The following is a 20,201-nucleotide window of genomic DNA, read 5'->3' on the forward strand; positions in this document are numbered from 1 at the left end:
CCGCGTTGTAGGATTGTGGCGCATTGCCTGTGAATGAACGTGCGCGCTAGAGGAGGAGGAGGAGGAATTAGAAGGGGGCGGGAGGGGTGATGGGGGGGCTATACGAGAACTCGGCTTGGCTGCGGAGACTCTTACTTGACAGTGCACAGCAGCAGACTGATGCACACACTCGACATCGTCGGATTTTCTGCAGCAGCACCCACATCCACCAAGAAAAAAAAAAATCCCAACTTGTTTCCCCCGCTGCAGGATCTTTACGCGCGGCGGTGCCGACATGTTGAGGATGCTGAGATGAGCCTTGCGCGGCTCTCCATGCTGCCGAAACCTCTCCTCCTCCTCCTCCTCCTCCTCTTCCTCCTCCTCTCTTCCTCCTGATGAGGGGAGCAAAGAGGACGAAAACAAGGCTGCCTCATGTGTTCTTTTCCGAAAAGAAGATGGCAAAGGTGGAGCGATTAGAGCTGGGCTCATGACGGAACGAGTAATCCTTTCAGTGCACCAAAGAGATTTGGAAACGTTTGGATGGAATTTGGGCGAGTGTCTGCTACGAGAACTGTTTTTGGTCTTGCATGAAACCGGCGATTAGTTGCTGCCACACATTCTTCCCTAATGACTGCATCGAGGAGATTGATTTGAAAGGGGCGAGTGGTTTCTCTGCGCGAATTTCCCCTAAAACTCACCTCTTGTTTTCTCTCCTAAAGTACTCCACATCTAAATGGAATTAGTTGAGTCTGCGGCCGTTTGTGAAAGGAACAGACATGGTACATGGACACAGCTTCCATCACGGTAAGCGAAGTCGGTTTTAATTGTTTGAAATTGACCAAATATAAACTGTGAATGTAGAATGATGACCTTGTTTTTACATACACATCGGTTCAACAGAATTGTGGACCCCCAAAATGTATTTATCTGAAATATAATACATTTTTGGAACATCTCTGTTAAAAATACAATGTATGTGTGTGTGTGTGTGTTTAACTTTAACCGTCTGACATTTTACTGATTAAAATGTTACCCTATTGCTGGCATGTTTTCTGTGATGAATCAACACTTTGTGGAATGGGAAATTGCTACTAACCATAACAATGGAGGTCGATCCATCCAAGCTGTATTTCTCATTGCAGTTGTCGCAAGTCTTCTCCTCCTCGGCTTGTCCGGCGCAACAAAGAGAGGCACATCAGGTAACCACCACAAATGTTTCATTTGCGTATTACAGCAGCAATATGGAATTACGACCAAATATTATTTTGTGGTTTGGTCGCTGTAATGAGGAAAACGGTGTGTCAAGCGTTCCCACGGCCACCCCGTGCACCTCATAAGTGGTCTGTAACATTGGGGGTGGACCAGCAGAACATCTGTCACCTTGTATTCCTAGTTTCCGCGTGGGTGCTGCTGTTCAAAGCTTTGTGCTGTGCTCTACCAACTATCTGAGGTCATTTTCTTGAATTACATGTGGTCCAAAATAGTTAGTGGCCCTTGCAATTTGTTTTGCAGTGAAAAACAATTCCGGGGTGAAGCCAGCTGGTCAGTGTGGAACGTGGGTGAAAGAACCAGAAGGAGGTCTCTTCACTTCTCCCAACTACCCAAACAAATACCCACCGGATACAGAGTGTGTGTACATACTTGAAGGTAACGCTCCTCTCTACTGTTGTACAAATAGCTAACCGCCAAGGCGCAAAGGAGCCGAAGCAAGTTTAGCTTCATTCTGACCCTTCTTGCAGTCATGATCTCCAACCTTGTCTTTCAGCCCCGCCAAGGCAGTGCATCGAGCTCCACTTTGAGGAGCACTATTCGATCGAGTCCTCTTGGGAATGTAAATTTGACAACATCGAAGTTCGCGATGGACCTTTCGGCTTCTCTCCCATGCTCGGACGCTATTGCGGTCAGCACAGCCCGCCGGATATCAGGAGTGGCGGCCGCTACCTGTGGATAAAATTTGTTACGGATGGCGAGTTGGAGGCGGTGGGATTTTCAGCCAGTTACAACTTCACTGCAGGTACCGTAAGTTCACTTGTTCCTGTTACTGCACGCCTCAAAGCTGAATAACAACTATCATTCAGGGACTGCCTGGTGTAGAATTATCGATTGGCTGTCTCTTTCCATTGGCTATGTAGTATTATTGGCTGAGTGCTTCTACGTCTGATCAGGCTCTTTGTTCTCCTATCTTCCTGCATCTGGAGTCATGTGGAGAAGTGTCAGTTCATTTTTAATGTGGGGAAAAAATTAAGTGGGACATTATATTCACTATAAATCAGTAAGCAGTAACCTTACATGCCAGAACAACCTAGAAGCAGGCTTGCGGGAGCAAAGCTACCCAGATGGAAGGAGAAGAGAGATTTATTTTGAAGGTATTAGTGAGGATTGGTGGTGAGTCCTCTCTTTTGGTGACATTAACCCGGCGGGTATGGATGATGGATGTCACATTATACATTTGGGAACTGTAGCCCATATGTAATAAGTCAGTCTTTTAGTTTGCGTTGGTTTCAAACTGCAAGAAGCACAGTTTCGCCAAAGGGTGATGGTGTCGGGCAGACAGGCCACCAAAGTCGTATCATTAGCCGGGGCGAGGGGGGGGACATCAATCCTGTTTTGATAATGACTTGCTAAATGAGAGTGATGTGTCTGAGGCCTAAAAGAGACTTGGGAGACTGGTCATTTGGTAGCTTTGGCACAGAGACGCCGTGTGTTCTCCACAGCACAGCGACAAAGCTTTTGTTGCGGACTATTCGGAGCAATGGGTAAAGACCAGGTCCTAGTTTTAGAGGTCACTTTTCCGAGAGGATTAATGAACAGTTCCTAGAAAGCTAGACAATTAGCCTAGCATGAAGACCAATCCAAGGGGACAGTTCGGAAGTATCCCCCTTGAAGCTTACAGATTCTCATCTCAAAGCATTCAGGTTAAATGAGCACAGTTCCATTTGTTTGTGACCAGCAGTGTTTTTCATTTACCGAGTCTTCTTCCTGTGAATTTTTATTTTAACTGTTAGCTGGATGTTGAAATTGATTCATTTCAATAAATCTTTTTTCAACAAGAAAAAAGTGGAAAAAAACAAAAGAGTCTTTACATCTAGATGCTCTAAAACATCTTAACCGTGTCCTTGAAGTAATTAAAGAATCTCCTCTGCTTATGTTAGTGTCTGGCATCTCGAGCTGCTTTATTCACCATTTTAATTCACACAGCTTGCCTCTGTTGAATCAATGAGGAGCACAAGGTAGTAACGTTGTCATGAATCAGCTGCCTTTACTCTCCTTGGCTTGTTTTTCACAGCTCTGCAGACTGCTTCGAGACTTACACTGCATTGTCCTCTCGCTCTTAACTGCTTCTTTACATCGGCTACAGAGAGTTCATCAAAATGTCCGTTGTTTATACTGATTTCAAACAACACTGAGTTGTTTCTAATTTATTTCATGGAATACCGATCAAGGTAGCACGGTGGTCGACTGGTGAGCGCGTCAGCCTCGCAGTGCAGAGGTGCAGGGTTTGATTCCGGCTCCGGCCTTCCTGTGTGGACTTTGCATGTCTCCCCGTGCCTCCGTGGGTTTTCTGCGGGTACTCCAGTTTCCTCCTACATTCCCAAAACATGCATGGCATGGTGATTGGGCACTCCAAATTGTCCCGAGGTGTGAGTGTGAGTGCGAATGGTTGTTTGTCTACGTGTGCCCCGCGATTGGTTGGCAACCAGTTCAGGGTGTGCCCCGCCTACTGCCTGAAGACAGCTGGGGTAGGCTCCGGCACACCCGCGACCCTCCTGTGGAGAAGCGGATTAGAAAATGGATGGATGGATGGATGAAAGATGACTTTGAAGAATTTTGCTCCATGCATCATTTAGTGGTAGGTTGCGTATTTTCTTCTTTTACGTCCTATTAACTTTGCTGTGTGGTTTATCCCTAGTGTGGTATCTACACTTTGTCGAAATAACCCCCTGCCCCCTTCAATTCCGCTTGTTTATTTGATAGCACATGGTTTGCATTCGTTTGATGGTACAAAAGAAAGGCCTTTTTCACATTCACTTTTTGTTTGTGGCATCCAACGCGAGGTGGGACGCAGGACAGCGCAGCGGTTAATGGCGACCTGATCAATTGTGTCCATGTTTGGCATTGGTCGCTCAGCTCCCGAACACCGATTTTCGATGTAACCACAAGCTCTTGCTGTGGGAAATTACTCCGCGATTCTACTGTTGTCACGGCGACACCGCTTCTGAATTGAACGTTTTTCCGTTTGATAACCGACGTCTGTGCATGTGCCTCGTGATTGACTGCGACCCACCTCTTGCCCAAAGTTAGCTGGGATCGGCTCCAGCTCAACCGTGACTCCAATAGCATATATGAGATATCGGAGATGGACGCGTGGATGGGTCATGTGAAATAAGGCAGTTTGCTGGTGTCCAAGCAAGCTCCGTTTGGACTGGGAATCATGAGAGCATAAAAGGAATGGAATTACAGTGAGGATTACAGATGGATGAGACTATCATAAAGAGGCTGGGACCTTAAGATTGGACCTTGATAGGCTCAAGCTGGACAATTGAAAATTGAATCGAAGAAATTGACTCTTCGCTGTCTGCAGGTGCTGACCAAAGCGGCTCCACTGCAAAGAAAGTAAATTCACCGCTCACTTTTGCTTTCATTCCCATCGTATACCTGGCATATAAATGTGTGGATCTAAACTGAGTCCATGTTTCTTTCGCTTTGACCTTCACGGATGGAGCTTTGTCAAACAACTGCGTAAAACGCTACCTTGACAACAAAGTCCGTTGGTGTCATTCAAGGTACAGTAGAAATTACATCATAAACTTCGCTTATTTTACAAATGTAAATCCATCTTTCTGGGCAAACTGGATTTTCTACTTCCCCACTTAACATTGTCCTACATTGATGCCGCATGTGCGGAACTGGTGAAAGGCTCACAATTCAATTTGACCTGCCCCGAGGCTGGTTGGAGTACAGCTTCACAGAAAAAAACTTAAGATTGAATTCATGAGTAAAAATGGAGGCAGAACCGCCCCCACTCACCTCATGTTTTGTGAGGCGGGGGCGGTTCTACCGAGATCTCACTCAAGTTTGACTCTGTGTTTCTATGTGGGGAAAAATGGTTGGCAACAAAGCAATTAGGTGGGCCACATACAAGGAATGCTATCAGACTTTTCCTGCATCTAATGGCGATGTTATAATGAACTCAGGGAATGATGATAGTCAAAATAATCGCTGCGATTCATTCACGTTAATACGTTGAGTCATTCCACCTGTTGCAAGGCAGAATTGACAACCCCCGCCCCCAAATGAAAAACCAACATTTGCATATTTGCATTTACGTTCAACAAGCTCTTTCAATAGCAAACCCATGACACGTGTCTCTTGTCGGAGAGTGAACAGAAACAGGAACAGGAAAAGAACGCAGATGTTCATTTCTAAAATGGAGTCACAACTCTGTGTTACATCTACAATACTGTACACACTGGAAAGAGAAACAAAACCATCGTGTCGCTTTATGCAGAGTCACCACTGATGACCAAACTCCCTCCCTTCCTCCTCGTGACAATTGCAATCCCATTCCTCCGCAAGTTGTTTCCTTGTCGTTGTGAGCTGCCCACCATTTGTTTCTTTGTCTCTCCTCTACGGGGGGGAAATGTCTGGTACTTCATTACTAGCAGTTTATGCATGCTCCTCGTGTGTAATACGATTCCCCCGAAGTAACGCTACCAGCTTGAACGGCTTTTCACCGAGAAAACGACCCCATTTCATTTTTCACTCGACTTTTGGAAGCAATAGCCGACTGGGAGAGCGTTGCCGGCTTGCTTCATCAACCTGACATTACACAAAAAAGATGAATAGTTGCTGACGAATTGCGAAGTAGCTCAGCTGATGACACCATTCGCTCAGCACTGCTGCTGTTTTGGAGCAAATGGAAACTGATGGGGTGAGTTAACATTGCAGGCACACCACCTGCAGCTGTGGAAAAGGGCCCGCCGTCACCCCAACCAAAATACTCTGACCGGAACACTGCCTCTTTTCTTCTCCGCTGGTTTCCGTGTCGTGGACCGCACGCCGCATCCACGAGAAGATTGGCTTCCGAATATATTGCTGTTTTTTCTGACGACACATGAGCTCACCCCCCACCCTATGCCCTCAAATCAACTGCGTTTGTGTTTGTTGCTCATTCCCACTCGACATCTCCACAAATGAGCACTTTCAACCCGAGCGTTTGGTACACCTGCACAATGCAAGGAGCTCTAAGGCAGCAGCTGCAACTAAATTTCTGTACAATGAATCTGATTCATAAGCGGTGTCCCACCTTGAACTGAAGCACTGAAGCATATTAGGTGTCACTGAAGCATATTACAAAATAATACAATACATACCGCTTCAAATCCTGGATCCGGTGGATTACCATCGTGGATTACCGTCAATCTGCGAGGCTTTCGAAACCGTGCTGAAGCAGTGGAAGATAAACAAGAATAAGGGACATTTTGTCCCAAGAGACAACATGCGTATTTTGAATGAACGTGGACTCGCTAGCCTGGGCTGTGTGGCTACAAGTTGTTCTGATTAAAACGGCACTCCTGTCCAAACATTTTAAGCAAGACATTTAACGTTGTTTTAAAGTCTCACTAAATATTAACGGACTCAGTCAGCAGCGGAACGATTGTGATAGTCGGTGATCAATGAAAGTTGTTGCTTGATGTGCAAACGTTTTTTTTTTTTTGGGTCTCATCTCTGATGCACGTTTCAGTTGTAGTCTGGCCTGCACGGATGATGCATGGCGTTTCGACAGTTATGAGACAGCAATTCGCAACTGTGAGTCACCCTCAGCCCCACTTTTACTTCATCTGACTCCTTTGCCATCACGCTCCCATATCACACCTCACTTCTTCGCTCTCGGCTGTTAAAACGCAGCCTCGATCGTTCACCACCTTATCAGATGACGAGCCTTCACTCCGTGGACAACCAGTCAGAGTTTATCAACCTCGTGGAGCTTAACTCACCGTTCAGCGTTCGCATTTTTATTTCCTTGTACTCTTTGGGTTGCTCCCCACCAATTAACCTGCTGATCAATCAGAGGCTTAGCCTGCCACTTTCCTCTGTGGCGGTTTGTTAGCCAGGCCTGCTGCTCAGCCACAGATGGGGTATGTTTGTGTCTGTGTGTGTTTTTTTTTTTTTTTCCCCAGTGGTGGACGGATGCTTCTGTAGCTTCAGGTAATGTAACCCAACGTGGCTTCTGGGGTTTATTTGTGCTCTTGTTTGTTTGTATCTTTGGTAAAAAGTTGTATGTCTGTTATCTGCACACACTAAAGGTGTGTACAGCCGTTCCACCATACGGATGGAACGGCCATCCTTTGCCACCTACTATGTATTCATGCGTTTACGGCATTGCACACACCATGCGCTTGCTCTTTGCTCTCGCAACTGCATTGAAAGTTAGCTCGTTGATGTTGTGTTTAGCTTTTTTTTTTTTTTGGGGGGGTGGGGGGGTTGTTTTCTTCCCAGCAGGCATAACAGCTCTGAGTCTAGTGTTTGTGTGTTTTCATCAACCTAACAGCATGGTGGATCTTCGCGCTCTCACGCTGCGATGCCTCACTTGCTACATTGTACCTTCTCAGGCAGCAGTGAGGCTGAGATGTGTGTTTGTGTTTGTGTTTGCATACTGTATGTGTGCGAGTATTAGTCGTCAAACATTTGACTCAAGTGGATGGACGTTACTTTTTTTTTCTGCTGTGGCATGATTCCCTTTTGAGAGAGCTAACTTCCAGGAAAAGTTGCAGAGCGATGAATGTTTTGTTTTCATTATCCGCACTTTGCTCCCCATTTTCTTCCATCCCAGTTTCGGCAGCGACATGGACTCTGCATAGCCAGCTTATCGTCTAAGAGCAAATGTCTGATTCCTTAGAGACCTTAATCACATTTGGCATCTGGCTAATTCAATAGGTAATGGCTATTTTTTTTTTCGTGCAGCAGAGGGGGGGATGATGCCAGTGTTTGTGGCCACACCATGATGGGATTATTATTAAATGTGAGTCATTTTCCACATTTCAGAAATATAAATCAGTAAGGGGAAGCCAAAAATGCAGATCCAAACTTCACAGGCCACCTCATTAAGAACTAAGGATCTGTCTTGGATGAAATTTCAATAAAATAGTCCAGGATGCACTCTGCTTCTCAATCAAACTTAGCTGGGATAGTTTAGAGCTGACCCCTGACTCTCGCAACATAGAAAACGGTTGGAAGTCCCCAACGCACTATTTGAGTTGATCGCTGATAAACATGATGTACGGTTGGCAGGAAAACAAGACCTTGTACTTTTTACACTCAGAGAAAGCCTGCTTGTTTGTTGTCAACCGTCACGACGAATCAGTCCCAACAGGAAAGGCCATATCATTAAGTCTTGTGGTGAGACCTTGACCCCTGGCGACATTTGGTCATCTTCTTCATCAAGCCTCAGCCATCCGTGATTATTGAGGCACAGAAGCACATTTAGGATTCAACCATGGCCCTAATGAGCGTACATATTCAATTAAGAGTGTCTCCCTCTGTCAGATGACTGAAGTCTTTTTGGCAGAATGCCGAGTGCACGCATGTGTTTAAAAAAGGCAGCAAAGTCAATCACACGAACTGTTTTATTTTTTTTTCTCCTCACCAACAACCGGGCCGAGCAGTGCAGCCTTGCTGGCTTTTCATTTTCCATTTGGCAAGGGTGTCTCCCTCTGTCGGATGACTGAAGTCTTTTTGGCAGATTGCCGAGCGTATGCATGTGTTTAAAAAGGCAGTAAAGTCAATCACACGAACTGTTTTATTTTTTTTTCTCCTCACCAACAACCGGGCCGAGCAGTGCAGCCTTGCTGGCTTTTCATTTTCCATTTGGCAAGCACGATTAATCACTGCGGCCCAATACAATGCACGTGGCCACACAGCGACTGCTGCTACCTCTTATTATGCCCCCACGCTGGAAAATGTACATCTCGGAGAAGAGCTGAAGGAAACTAACAAAAACCAGCCGCAGTCCTGCAATGTGCTCACGCCACAGGGAATTATCGGCTCCAAATGAAAGAAAAAAATGACTCGTGGCATCGTTGATAGCTGATAAAAGGATGCGGCTGCCCCCTCAAGGCTTTTATTTGAACGTTCATCGGGCTGACATGGGCTTTTCTCACCACCATCTATTTAAAAAAAAAAGACGAATTGGCTGATTAGCTTCTGTTTCCAAATCGGCTTCTCTGACGTGCAACACAGAGCAGCCGTAGTAACCGCCTCAAACGGTGTATGGTGTGTTCAAAACAACCTTGCCTGAAAGGCACTTTCCTGGAAAGCGCTTAGTGTTCGCTCCCCCTCCTAGCTTTTCAAAGGGAGTCTTGCTGACGTTATTTTCTTTTACGCATTCAAAATATAGAATGAAATGCCTGCTCCATGGCAGTGAGGAGGGAATCATTTTTGACAAAGTGGATTACTCAACCATCCATTGCGTCGCACAGAGTCCATAGGCAAAAGGCAAAAAAAGATTCAAAGCTACCTGCCGCTGTGTGAAAAAGTACACTTGACTCCTATGAATTGATCTTGTTTTCAGTTCATTTTCACTGACCGCACCCAAGCCCGATGACCCGCAGACCTGCTCAATCAAGCAATCGCCTGAGTCGAACCTGTCTGACAAAATGAAGTTGCCCAAAAGTTCTCAATGAGCGGCAGCAAAATAGCATGAGCCGAAGAAGTTCCAAGGTAGATGAGAAATAAAGTTATAGGAAAGGGTTACAGAGTTGTTCCTAAAGCTTTAGGACTCCTGAGAATGAGGGAGGGAGCCATTATCCACAAATTGAAAAAGCATTGAACAGTGGCGAACCTTCCAGGAGCGGCCAGCTTACAGAAATTACCCCAAGAGCCCAGCGATGACTCATCCACGAGGTCACAAAGGAACCCAAGGAAACGTTAAAAGGACTGTTGGCCAGTTCAGGTCGGTGTTCATGACAAGACAAAGGGACCGGGCAAAAATGACACCTGTGGCATTGTTACAAGGCGCAAACCACCGCTGGCCAAAAAGAACTTAGAGGCTTGTCTTACTTTTGCGAAATGCATCGAAATGATTCCCAAGATTTTTGGGAGAATATTCTGTGGTCTGACCATCTTAAGGTTTTAGAAGGTGTGCGTTATGTTTTTGATTAGGTTATATTTGGTTTTGTTCCCTCATGTGCCCTTTTTTTTGCCATCTGTTCTCGTCATCCGGGTCCCTCGTGTTTAACCAATCAGCTCCCTCAAGCCTTCCTGTCTTGTGCAGGTGTTTCTCGTTGTCTCGTCACCTTGCTTGTATTTAGTTCCGTGGGTTCGCTCAGTCTTGGTTGGCTCATTGTGGGTGTCTGTGTGCTCCTGTCATAGGTTTATGTTACTTTGGTCCTTGTTTTTAGTACTTTGAGTACTTCGGTTAGTTTTGTTTTTTTTCCAGTTTACTCCTGTTTGTATTTTTGTTAAATACATCTTGGTCAACCCAACCTGCTTCGCCCTGCTTTTTGGGCTCCTCCTTCGTTTTCCTCCATTGTCAATCACCACCACTGATGACTGCAATATAGAAAATGAATTGATGCCCTTTTATAATATAGTTAATGGTTTGAAATGGAGTTTAGACGATTACTTTGCTCCTTGGTCTTGGAACGACCCTTCAAGAGAGGGCTTGAGTGGCTAAAGACTAAATTTGAAGCGGGTGGAAGTCCTTATATGGTATTCATTAAAGCAGAGTTCATGATAGCTTCATTTCTGGTTGTTTGTGCTTTTTAATTTTTTTTTTTCCATTATCCAGCACGAACCAAAGTGCAGGCTTTCATTACCTCGAACTGAATCGACCTCTTTTTCGACTAATACCCCTTCTGATATCTGATTAAACCTCTCACAGCAATGTAGTCGAGGCACATCCAGATCGTCGACCGGATCCGAAAAGCCAATTTGAGAAAATTAAAATTCTCTCGAAAGGATGTGCTTATCTCCCTCCCTTTTCCAGCCGACATCTTTATGCAACCCAACTGATGCATGACTGCTGCAATTAAGGGCCGATCCCTAAGTTGTTATAAATATTCTTTTCAATTTAGATCGTGGCGATTGCTGAATGGGCCCTTAATGTTGGAGTAGCGACATCTCGGGGCATCATTCATTCCTCCTTTGATGAGCAGGACGCTCACTTGCTGCAGCTCTGACTGCACATTTCTAAGAGTCACCTGCTCCCGTGTGTGCCAAGATACACATCACTCCATTTTAACGCTGTCTAGAATTGCAATGGATGTAAATCTTTTAGCCAAAATAAATAAATAAATCCATCCTGGATGTTTCATTGTGTTATCTTCTCCATCCACTTCTCCGCTTGTTTACCCAAGGCGGTGTTAAGCAACCTTGTAATTAGGTTGTCACGCTCCATCTCATGTATGAAGTGCTCGAGAGAAAGAGATCACTTTTTTTTTTAATCATGTAACATCGCATTACATTTGAAAGTTGTTCAAAGTTTGCTTCTCACCTCATCCACATGCAAGACTTTTTTTTAATTGAAAAAATCAAGTCTCTCCAATTTTTTATTTTTATTTATTCTTTTGAGAGTAATGTCGATGCTGTCTGACTATTTCTGCCACTTCTGCCCGTCCTTTCTTATGTGATGCAGTCAAGCTCTCTGGCCGAACTTGCCAAGAAACCCCCATTGTTAACCTTTTGGGTCCAAATGCACACTGCTACTATGTCATGAGACCATCCACTGTCACGCAGTGATGCACACATGCATGCATGCACACGAACTTTCACACTCTCACCCCACCACCCCTCCCACACACACACACACAGACCCACACTTTGAAAGATTGTCTTCAGAGCAACGTTAAGCATTTCGTCATTGATGTCAGATCCAGAGTGCCAATTAATTTTCCCTCACCTGAGTCCTCCTGTCCTTCTGCCAGTTTTTCAGCTTTTTTTTTTGTAGCCTCCCTCTGTATCAAATCTCATCTAACCGCATTCGCCACTTGTGAAGCTGTTTGTGTCATGGTACATGGCTGACCGTGCAGGCTGCAGCGTTCCCTCGTTCTGCTTTGTCACACTAGCAAATGCTAAAAACAAAACACCTTATATTATGATCTACTTGCTGGTCTACACCTTGGGCTGAAGAAAGACTCTTTTTGCAGCTGACAGTTTAATGCGCACGGTTTACAAGGTCATAAAATTGGGAAGAACAGCTAATCGAGTAAATGTCCACAGACAACCTACACACACTTACATCGGAGCGATTTTAGAGTTCTTAACCGAGGCAATGCAACGTGTCAGTAGCCCAATTTATTTCGCAGCGGTTTTTTTTGGGTTTTTTTTTTTGATGAGGGGGGGTAGTTCAAGGGTAAAAGAGTCATAAACAAAATGTAAAGGAACCTCTAAATTCAAGGGCCCCCAAAGCCATGTGAAATCTGTTACTATGTCGCTGAAGTTGGAATATCTCCGAGGAGGCACACTGTGGTGGCCATTTTACCAGTTTCTTGACTGACTTATGGGCCCTCTCATTTTTTTCATTGAGTCAAATAAAAATATATTTTATTTCAAATACACATTTGCCCCATTTGCCTCAGACGTGATTTATCATAAATCATATTCAGACAAGTGGCAGAATTCCGAAGGATTAATGAGTCAATAGCATAATTATTGGATATTAAAATACTTGTTTGAAAGGAAGAGGGTGCTTATAGAGTAAAAACATGAGAAGATACAACGAATATAAGAAGGTTGGAACACAATCTCATTAAACAAGACAATGTTCTCAGAAGAAGTCGTGTATGATATCATTTTTTATTTATTTTTTGCCCCTAGAAGTTCTTGTTTTCCAGCAAGCGGTGCGACCTGTTGCGTAACGTGTTAGTTGAGAGCTTAACCAGCATTAATCTCGTCGTTTGGCTCCTTGTACTCTGTCAAGCATCGGTGATATTTATTTCACTCATTTTCCACACAAGTTCTGCAGTTAACCTGTCCAAGGATGCCTGCCGTGAAAGGACAAGAAATGACCATAGCGAGTGTAAGACGTGTTATAAGGTCACTTGCTGTGTAAAATAAAGTATGTTGCAGCACCCTTGCGGAGAAATGCCAAGGGCTAGTATTTGGCGAGCATCCGTTTTATGTTCGTGGCAGCCGAACGTCCTCCTGCCAAGTAGGTCTGATCCATGCTTAAAGCTGCAAAGGAAAAAGGCCCCCCAATTGATTTAAGATAAATGAGGACACTTTAACACGTCTGCTTTCACGTGTTCTCTTCAACCTTCAAGTCAATGTGAAGAAGTCGCGGCTCATTTCAAGGAGAAAAGATCATACTTATTTTGAAACAATGTTGCCCACCTATCTCTCCGTGACAGCACTTTTCCACACTAGCATCCTGGATTCAGGGGCGTAGCCTGAAATGGTTCCGTGTGGTCACCAGGGGCGGCCGTGCATGCATCATTCTTTATCGTAGCATCCACAGTCCGGGTTCCATGCAATCAAATGGACGCTTCTTCAGAAAAATGCCCATCACACTCGTAAGCAAGCAGGAACCAGTCGCATTAAATAGCCGCGTTTTGCTGAGTTGAATATACTGGATGATGGCATTTGCTTTTGTGTCCTCATGGTCTACTTCTATCTCATGCACGGGGTTCGCTAGCTCACAGCCAATCGGAGTGATCAATTGTCACTGACTTTAAAGCTACAAAGACGTGAAACATTCACGCTTGATAGATGGGATGACTGAAAAAGCTGACAATGAGTACATTTGACATTTTCAAGTGATGGCTACAGGCAGCGGGATGAAGGAGAAGAGTCAGATAGAAGCTGTCCTGCATCGGCATGAAAGGATGAAAGACCGTGAGGTGGGCTGGCACTTTGACAGAGTCTCTCTTGGACTTTCTCTCTCTCTCGCTCTCTCTCTTACTCTCGCTCATTCTCTTGCTCTCTCACACGCATGATCAAAACATATCTATCCTAAAGTTGAATACAAACAAGACAAGTGCCCCACCTTTTTGTTGTTGTTGTTATTTGACTAAAAAAAAAAATGGTCACCATATCAACACTTGACAAATGAAGTCCTGTTTCTGGATGCGACGGTTGGCTGCATGTCCCTGTCATACAACAAAAAAAATCTAAACTCGTGTCAGCTCACACAGGGGATTTGGCAGATAAGACTGGGTTTGTATTGTTTTGAGGGGATTTAAGCAACCAAATCTTTTGCTGTAATCATCTGGATTATAAAGACGAATCAATTTTGTGTTGTGTTGTATTTAAAAACACAAGCATTTACATTATACATTTTGTAATACAGCACTGTCATATCATGTTGGCACACTCGGAGGATAAAGGTATGTTGAACATTGGAGATTTGTATATTTGTGTATGTATTTATATATACACACATACACACTTTGCACACTTTGGCTGGCAACCGGTTCAGGGTGTCCCCTGCCTACTGCCCGAAGAGAGCTGGGATTGGCTCCAGCACGCCTCGCAACGCTTGTTAGGATGAAGCGGATCAGAAAATCCGTGGATGGTTGGATGGATTGCTCGCCCGTGTCAGATGGGGTAGGCTCCTGGTCACCATTGAGTACCGACACTGTTGAAAATGGAAGGATGAAATGCTGATTTTCCTTATTTGAGGGGAAAAAAAACGTGCTGTCATTGCTTATGTTGGAACAAATTGCCTTTCTCCACACTGAGATTATAATCTCTGTTTTATTAGGGAAAAAAAAAGAAGTGCCATACAAGAGTGACATAGTTTCACAGTTTTACAATAAATTTGAATAAAAGTAGACGTGAGCTGGAAAAAAAACAGGATATGAATGAGTTCCAATCTGAGCGTTCCATGATGCCTCCGGGAATCCAGGCCTGGCTTTGCTACTGGTATCGTTCATGCACATTCTAAACGCTAGGTACACATTTAGATTAGCCCTCAAGGGCACTCTCACAGTGAGCCCATTGCTTGAGATTGATTATGGATTCAGTTGAGTGGCTGCTTCTACTCGAAGTCTGGAGACCAACAGAAGGGGGACAAAGATGCTTTATTTGAGCTTTTATGGCCGCCGTCACCAGGAAGGCGTGCCAGAATGGAACATCTGGAAGTGGCCTCACACGCATGCAAAATCTGGCCCGTGCAAAATGCACAGTCGCATTTCCCATTTTCTACTCCATGCCAGGCATGCCAGGAGGAGACCCGTTAATATCATATTCCTTCAACTCTGCACCGTCCACAATTTGTAACACCGATCACCACGCACCCTCTTCTGCACCGTATGATTGCACTGAGGGCTCCTTCAGCAAGACGATGTGGGCGAGTGGGGAGGGAGAAGGAAAGAAGGACATGTTAGTGCCCAGTGAGGACTTCAATAAGATAAATGAGGTGTACTGAATGCGTCTCCACCAATTAGGTCTGTTGGAGAAGCCCCCACCTCCAGATTCAACGTCGCGTTGCATTGTGATCGCTCAACCTAAACTGTCTTTTCACGGTCGCTTGACAATTGAAAGGAATCATTTTGCTTTGACATAGATTCACTGACTGCTAATTGATTGCTGATTAATTGTGTCTTGAAGCAGTTGAGGCAAAACTGATTGCACCACTTTGCTGCAACCTTCAGAGCCGCTTAGATTTAGTCCCAAGCATTTAGAAATCGGAAGAACAACATACATTAAGTGTGGAACGTTGAACCCCTGAGAGAATTGATAATCTGCTCAACAAGGGAAAGATATCCATCCATTTTCAATATCCCTTATCCCTGTTCGGGTCAGCTGACTTTGAAGCGCATGTCAACAATTTCACACACAAAACCTGAAAATGAATCATGGGGGGGGGTTCTAAAGGCCCCTGTAATTATACACGCGCAGCTGTACCTTAGGAAGTGGCCATCGGCAGTGCAATCCGTTTAGCCTAAATCCTGAACATTTTTTTTTTACTCCTATCTCCCTCACAACCTATTAATCAACTTAAATTCATGTTGAAATCATTTCAGCCATAAGTATCATTCGTCCAAGTAGCAATCAACACATTTGGCTTTCCTGAAATCCAGGCATGATTGTATTGGCTGCTAACGATCGTCTGGATTTGGCTGTTTATCACTCCAGCTGGCGAAATTGAAGCAGATTGTTGACAACTTGACATCGACAGGTTTCAGCCCTCCGGTCCTCGAAAATTGAAAAGCGGAGTCTGTTGGCCCTCTTCTCTTGGTGACAGTGAGACGAAACGCAATCTTGAGGAAGCAATCAAGAGTCTCAGACTTTGTTTTGTGGAAATGGCCCTTTATGTCGCTTTGTCTCCCTCGGTTACACCGCCACGCGCTTGTGCGCTGTAATAAGTGGCTCAGCGGTGATTTGTTGATTTATTGCACGGTTGCCCAAATGGAAGTTGGATGGAATGTGTCTGTCACTTCAACAGAAGCACCTGCGACGCTCGGGAGCCACTAAGTGCTCCTCGAGGACGCGGGTCCCCGAGACACTGCAAAAGAGAGATCTCGAGATGTTTCCCAGTGTTAATTCATGTCAGACAGAAAAGCTAGCCAGCACAAAATGGACTGGAAAAAATGCACAATACGATGTCTTCTGCCATGCAAAATGCTCTGCGATGACAATTGTTCACCTCACCAAACGCGGAGCGCTATCATAGCAGCTTCTCATCGAGGAATCAATAATGGCTCACCTAAGGCATGACTTCACACACAAGGGCAGCGATCAAATTCTATGACGCCCCCCCGCCCCCTCCATGCTGACATTTCTGACGACGCAGAACCCCCACGGGTGCATCTGGGGCTCAAGGGCGTGCTGGAATTACGATCCTTCCTGTAGAAGCCAATGTCAAGCTTTGTGTCCACGCAAGTGTGAAGAACAATGGCTTTAGCTCCCCTTTGGTGAATACCAAAATCAATGCAGCCAATTTCCCCAGCTTTGTTTTATCTACCGTGGGCACGTCTTTCGATGGATAATTGGTAGTCACTGCCACTTTTAGTGAAACCTGTTTTTAGCCGTATATCAGGCAACGCCGCCGCTCTCGAGGAAAATCTCGACAAGACCAAATAATCCTATTACGGATCAGCATCAAATTGGAAAGCCTGATACATACTCACCTGCCACTTCTTATTGCCTGGTTTATTTTGATTTTTTTTTTCATTACAGCATACGACATAAAGTCTTCCTGAAAAATGTTCTGTTGCTGTATGTCTTGCTATTTCTATCGAACTTTGCTCAATAAAATGTAATACTCAGTTCTACAGTGTCAAAGGGGCAATCACGTACTTTATCAGCAGTCTGAGGAAATGTTCCCGAATATTTTATTGTTGCGGTTGTGTTGATTCTTCAGTAGCCTTTTGCACTTGGCGATGGTTAGATGGTAACAGAAATATTCTGACTACTGTAGATGTACTTTTTAAAAGATGGTGAAGTGTGGCGCTACACTACTGTAAACTACAACTGCTGACCATTATGTCTAGAAATGCTCATTTCGTGAAAACGCGCATCTATTGGATGTCATGACATTGTGCAGATGTTCCTCATGAATGGCGTGTGTGTGTGTGTGTGTGTGTGTGTGTGTGTGTGTGTGTGTGTGTGTGTGTGTGTGTGTGTGTGTGTTCAAGAGCGTTATGTATGCAGTCCTTCTTCAGCCTGCCTTTTCCTCCTCACTGTCTCATGTTTCCTTGATGTCTGTTGAACTTTACTTGCAGGTCTACCTGCCGTGATTAATGACATCACTTTATTAGCTTGATCAACCACTTAAGCAGACATTATTAATCAGATGCTTATTTAAATGTCACAGCGGAGCCGCTGAAAGGAAATGGGACCACTGGGAAATTGAGTTTTGTGTGGGTGTGCGTGTGTGTGCGTGTGTGAGAGAGACAGAGAGAGAGAAATTGCGGGGATATTACAACACGGCGCCAACCCTGAGACTCATTCACATTTTGGACTTTCATTCATTCAGATGTGGAGCATCGGAGCTTACTTTTCAATTCCCAATTCGAGTGCCTCATTAATAAAAGACGGTGTTTTGCCTGCAATAGTACAACACCACTGGGAAGCCGTGCTTATTAGGAATTTACTTTGCTGCCTGCATGCTTAGTTAAAAATATGAACACGTCGCAAAGCTGGTTAATCAGCGCCAAGTAGTAATTTGAATGTCTGGCTGCTAACGTGAATAAACTCCGCAGTGCTGTGAGCGATGTAAACATGATGTTGAGCTGCAAGCAATTTGTTTTCATCTGGAGGCTTTGCACGCTGCCTTTGAATGTTTCACCGTATTTTCCTGCAACCGCATGTTAGCCTCTGCTTATGTGTGCGTGTCCGAACAGTGCTTGTACGGCAACATGGCAATCTGCGTCGCTGGCTTGAAAGAGAGAATTTGCACTGTTGCATAGGGTACATACAAGAAGATCCAGATGATTACACTCTTAACTGAGCTTTCTGACGAGAGCAGTGGGTGTGGCAACGCGTGGATGTGCTCAGAATTCCACACATGCGGAGGGAGGGAGTTGCATGCAGGGAAGCATGAATAGAATGGTATAGTACACACAGGCATGAAAAGAACACAGAAGTACACGTCATTTCGCAAGATGAAACCATTTCCTGAAGGAATTTTTTTCACCTTTATTTTGGGACGCGTCGACACCCCTCCCGGAGATGTCGCTCCGTTCGGCCGCACGTAACACACATGTCAAAATACGGACGCCGCACACGTCTTACATCAACCGTCCGTCTATGGAATACATTGAATTGATTAATAAAAGCGGGAAGAGAGGCAAAGGAAGTGATTGATGGTGAAATGCAGGCCACCTGCTTGAAATTCAGCAGCCCTCGTCTTAAAAGGTCATGGGTCGCACGAGAGACATTTGTAAGCACAGCAGCCTCTTTTGGGTGGGCTCTCTGTTGTCATGTCAGGAATAGAGGTGCGCTGGTTCACATGCATGTATTCCACTGAGGTGGCTTGGCCTTGTGACGGCGGAAGGGTTAAGTGATGCCAGCAACCAATCATAAATCTCTGGCGCAAGCAGCACACATGACCTGAAGGTCGCTGTTTCATTAACTGTCTTCCTCTTTGATTTTCTCATCCTTCAAGCGCGTCTTCCTCTTCGCTGCGGGCACCCACGTATTTTAGAGGAGGCTAATAGACTTGGGGACGAGCATCGGAGCAAATACAAACACAAGAAGGGCATCAAACTCATCATCTCGCAGATGACTCTGCAGGTCATTTCATTAAGCACCCTTCGATGATATGAAGCGGGATGTAAACATGATGTTGAGCTGCAAGCAATTTGTTTTCATCTGGAGGCTTTGCACGCTGCCTTTGAATGTTTCACCGTATTTTCCTGCAACCGCATGTTAGCCTCTGCTTATGTGTGCGTGTCCGAACAGTGCTTGTACGGCAACATGGCAATCTGCGTCGCTGGCTTGAAAGAGAGAATTTGCACTGTTGCATAGGGTACATACAAGAAGATCCAGATGATTACACTCTTAACTGAGCTTTCTGACGAGAGCAGTGGGTGTGGCAACGCGTGGATGTGCTCAGAATTCCACACATGCGGAGGGAGGGAGTTGCATGCAGGGAAGCATGAATAGAATGGTATAGTACACACAGGCATGAAAAGAACACAGAAGTACACGTCATTTCGCAAGATGAAACCATTTCCTGAAGGAATTTTTTTCACCTTTATTTTGGGACGCGTCGACACCCCTCCCGGAGATGTCGCTCCGTTCGGCCGCACGTAACGCACATGTCAAAATACGGCCGCCGCACGCGTCTTACATCAACCGTCCGTCTATGGAATACATCGAATCGATTAATGAAAGCGGGAAGAGGGGCAAAGGAAGTGATTGATGGTGAAATGCAGGCCGCCTGCTTGAAATTCAGCAGCCCTCGTCTTAAAAGGTCATGGGTCGCACGAGAGACATTTGTAAGCCACAGCAGCCGCGTTATGTATGCAGTCCTTCTTCAGCCTGCCTTTTCCTCCTCACTGTCTCATGTTTCCTTGATGTCTGTTGAACTTTACTTGCAGGTCTACCTGCCGTGATTAATGACATCACTTTATTAGCTTGATCAACCACTTAAGCAGACATTATTAATCAGATGCTTATTTAAATGTCACAGCGGAGCCGCTGAAAGGAAATGGGACCACTGGGAAATTGAGTTTTGTGTGGGTGTGCGTGTGTGTGCGTGTGTGAGAGAGACAGAGAGAGAGAAATTGCGGGGATATTACAACACGGCGCCAACCCTGAGACTCATTCACATT

At 45.0% G+C, this 20,201-nt stretch overlaps 1 protein-coding gene across 2 annotated transcripts in view; it reads left to right on the plus strand.

The window, feature by feature from the left end:
- The first annotated feature begins 163 nt into the window (after window positions 1–163).
- neto1l (neuropilin (NRP) and tolloid (TLL)-like 1, like) overlaps window positions 164–20,201 on the plus strand; it is a 34,078-nt gene continuing 14,040 nt past the window's right edge. For both annotated transcript variants that reach the window (XR_002167427.1, XM_019863338.1), the window contains exons 1-4: window positions 164–783; window positions 1,122–1,178; window positions 1,492–1,626; window positions 1,745–1,993. Coding sequence is in view for 1 of the 2 variants with exons in the window: in XM_019863338.1 (XP_019718897.1) it covers window positions 756–783; window positions 1,122–1,178; window positions 1,492–1,626; window positions 1,745–1,993 (469 nt within the window). In the remaining variant the exon portion in view is untranslated. The remainder of the gene's footprint in view (window positions 784–1,121; window positions 1,179–1,491; window positions 1,627–1,744; window positions 1,994–20,201) is intronic.

This window comes from Hippocampus comes, unplaced genomic scaffold (assembly GCF_001891065.2).
Source record: "Hippocampus comes isolate QL1 unplaced genomic scaffold, H_comes_QL1_v1.1 scaffold360, whole genome shotgun sequence".
Taxonomy (NCBI): domain Eukaryota; kingdom Metazoa; phylum Chordata; class Actinopteri; order Syngnathiformes; family Syngnathidae; genus Hippocampus; species Hippocampus comes.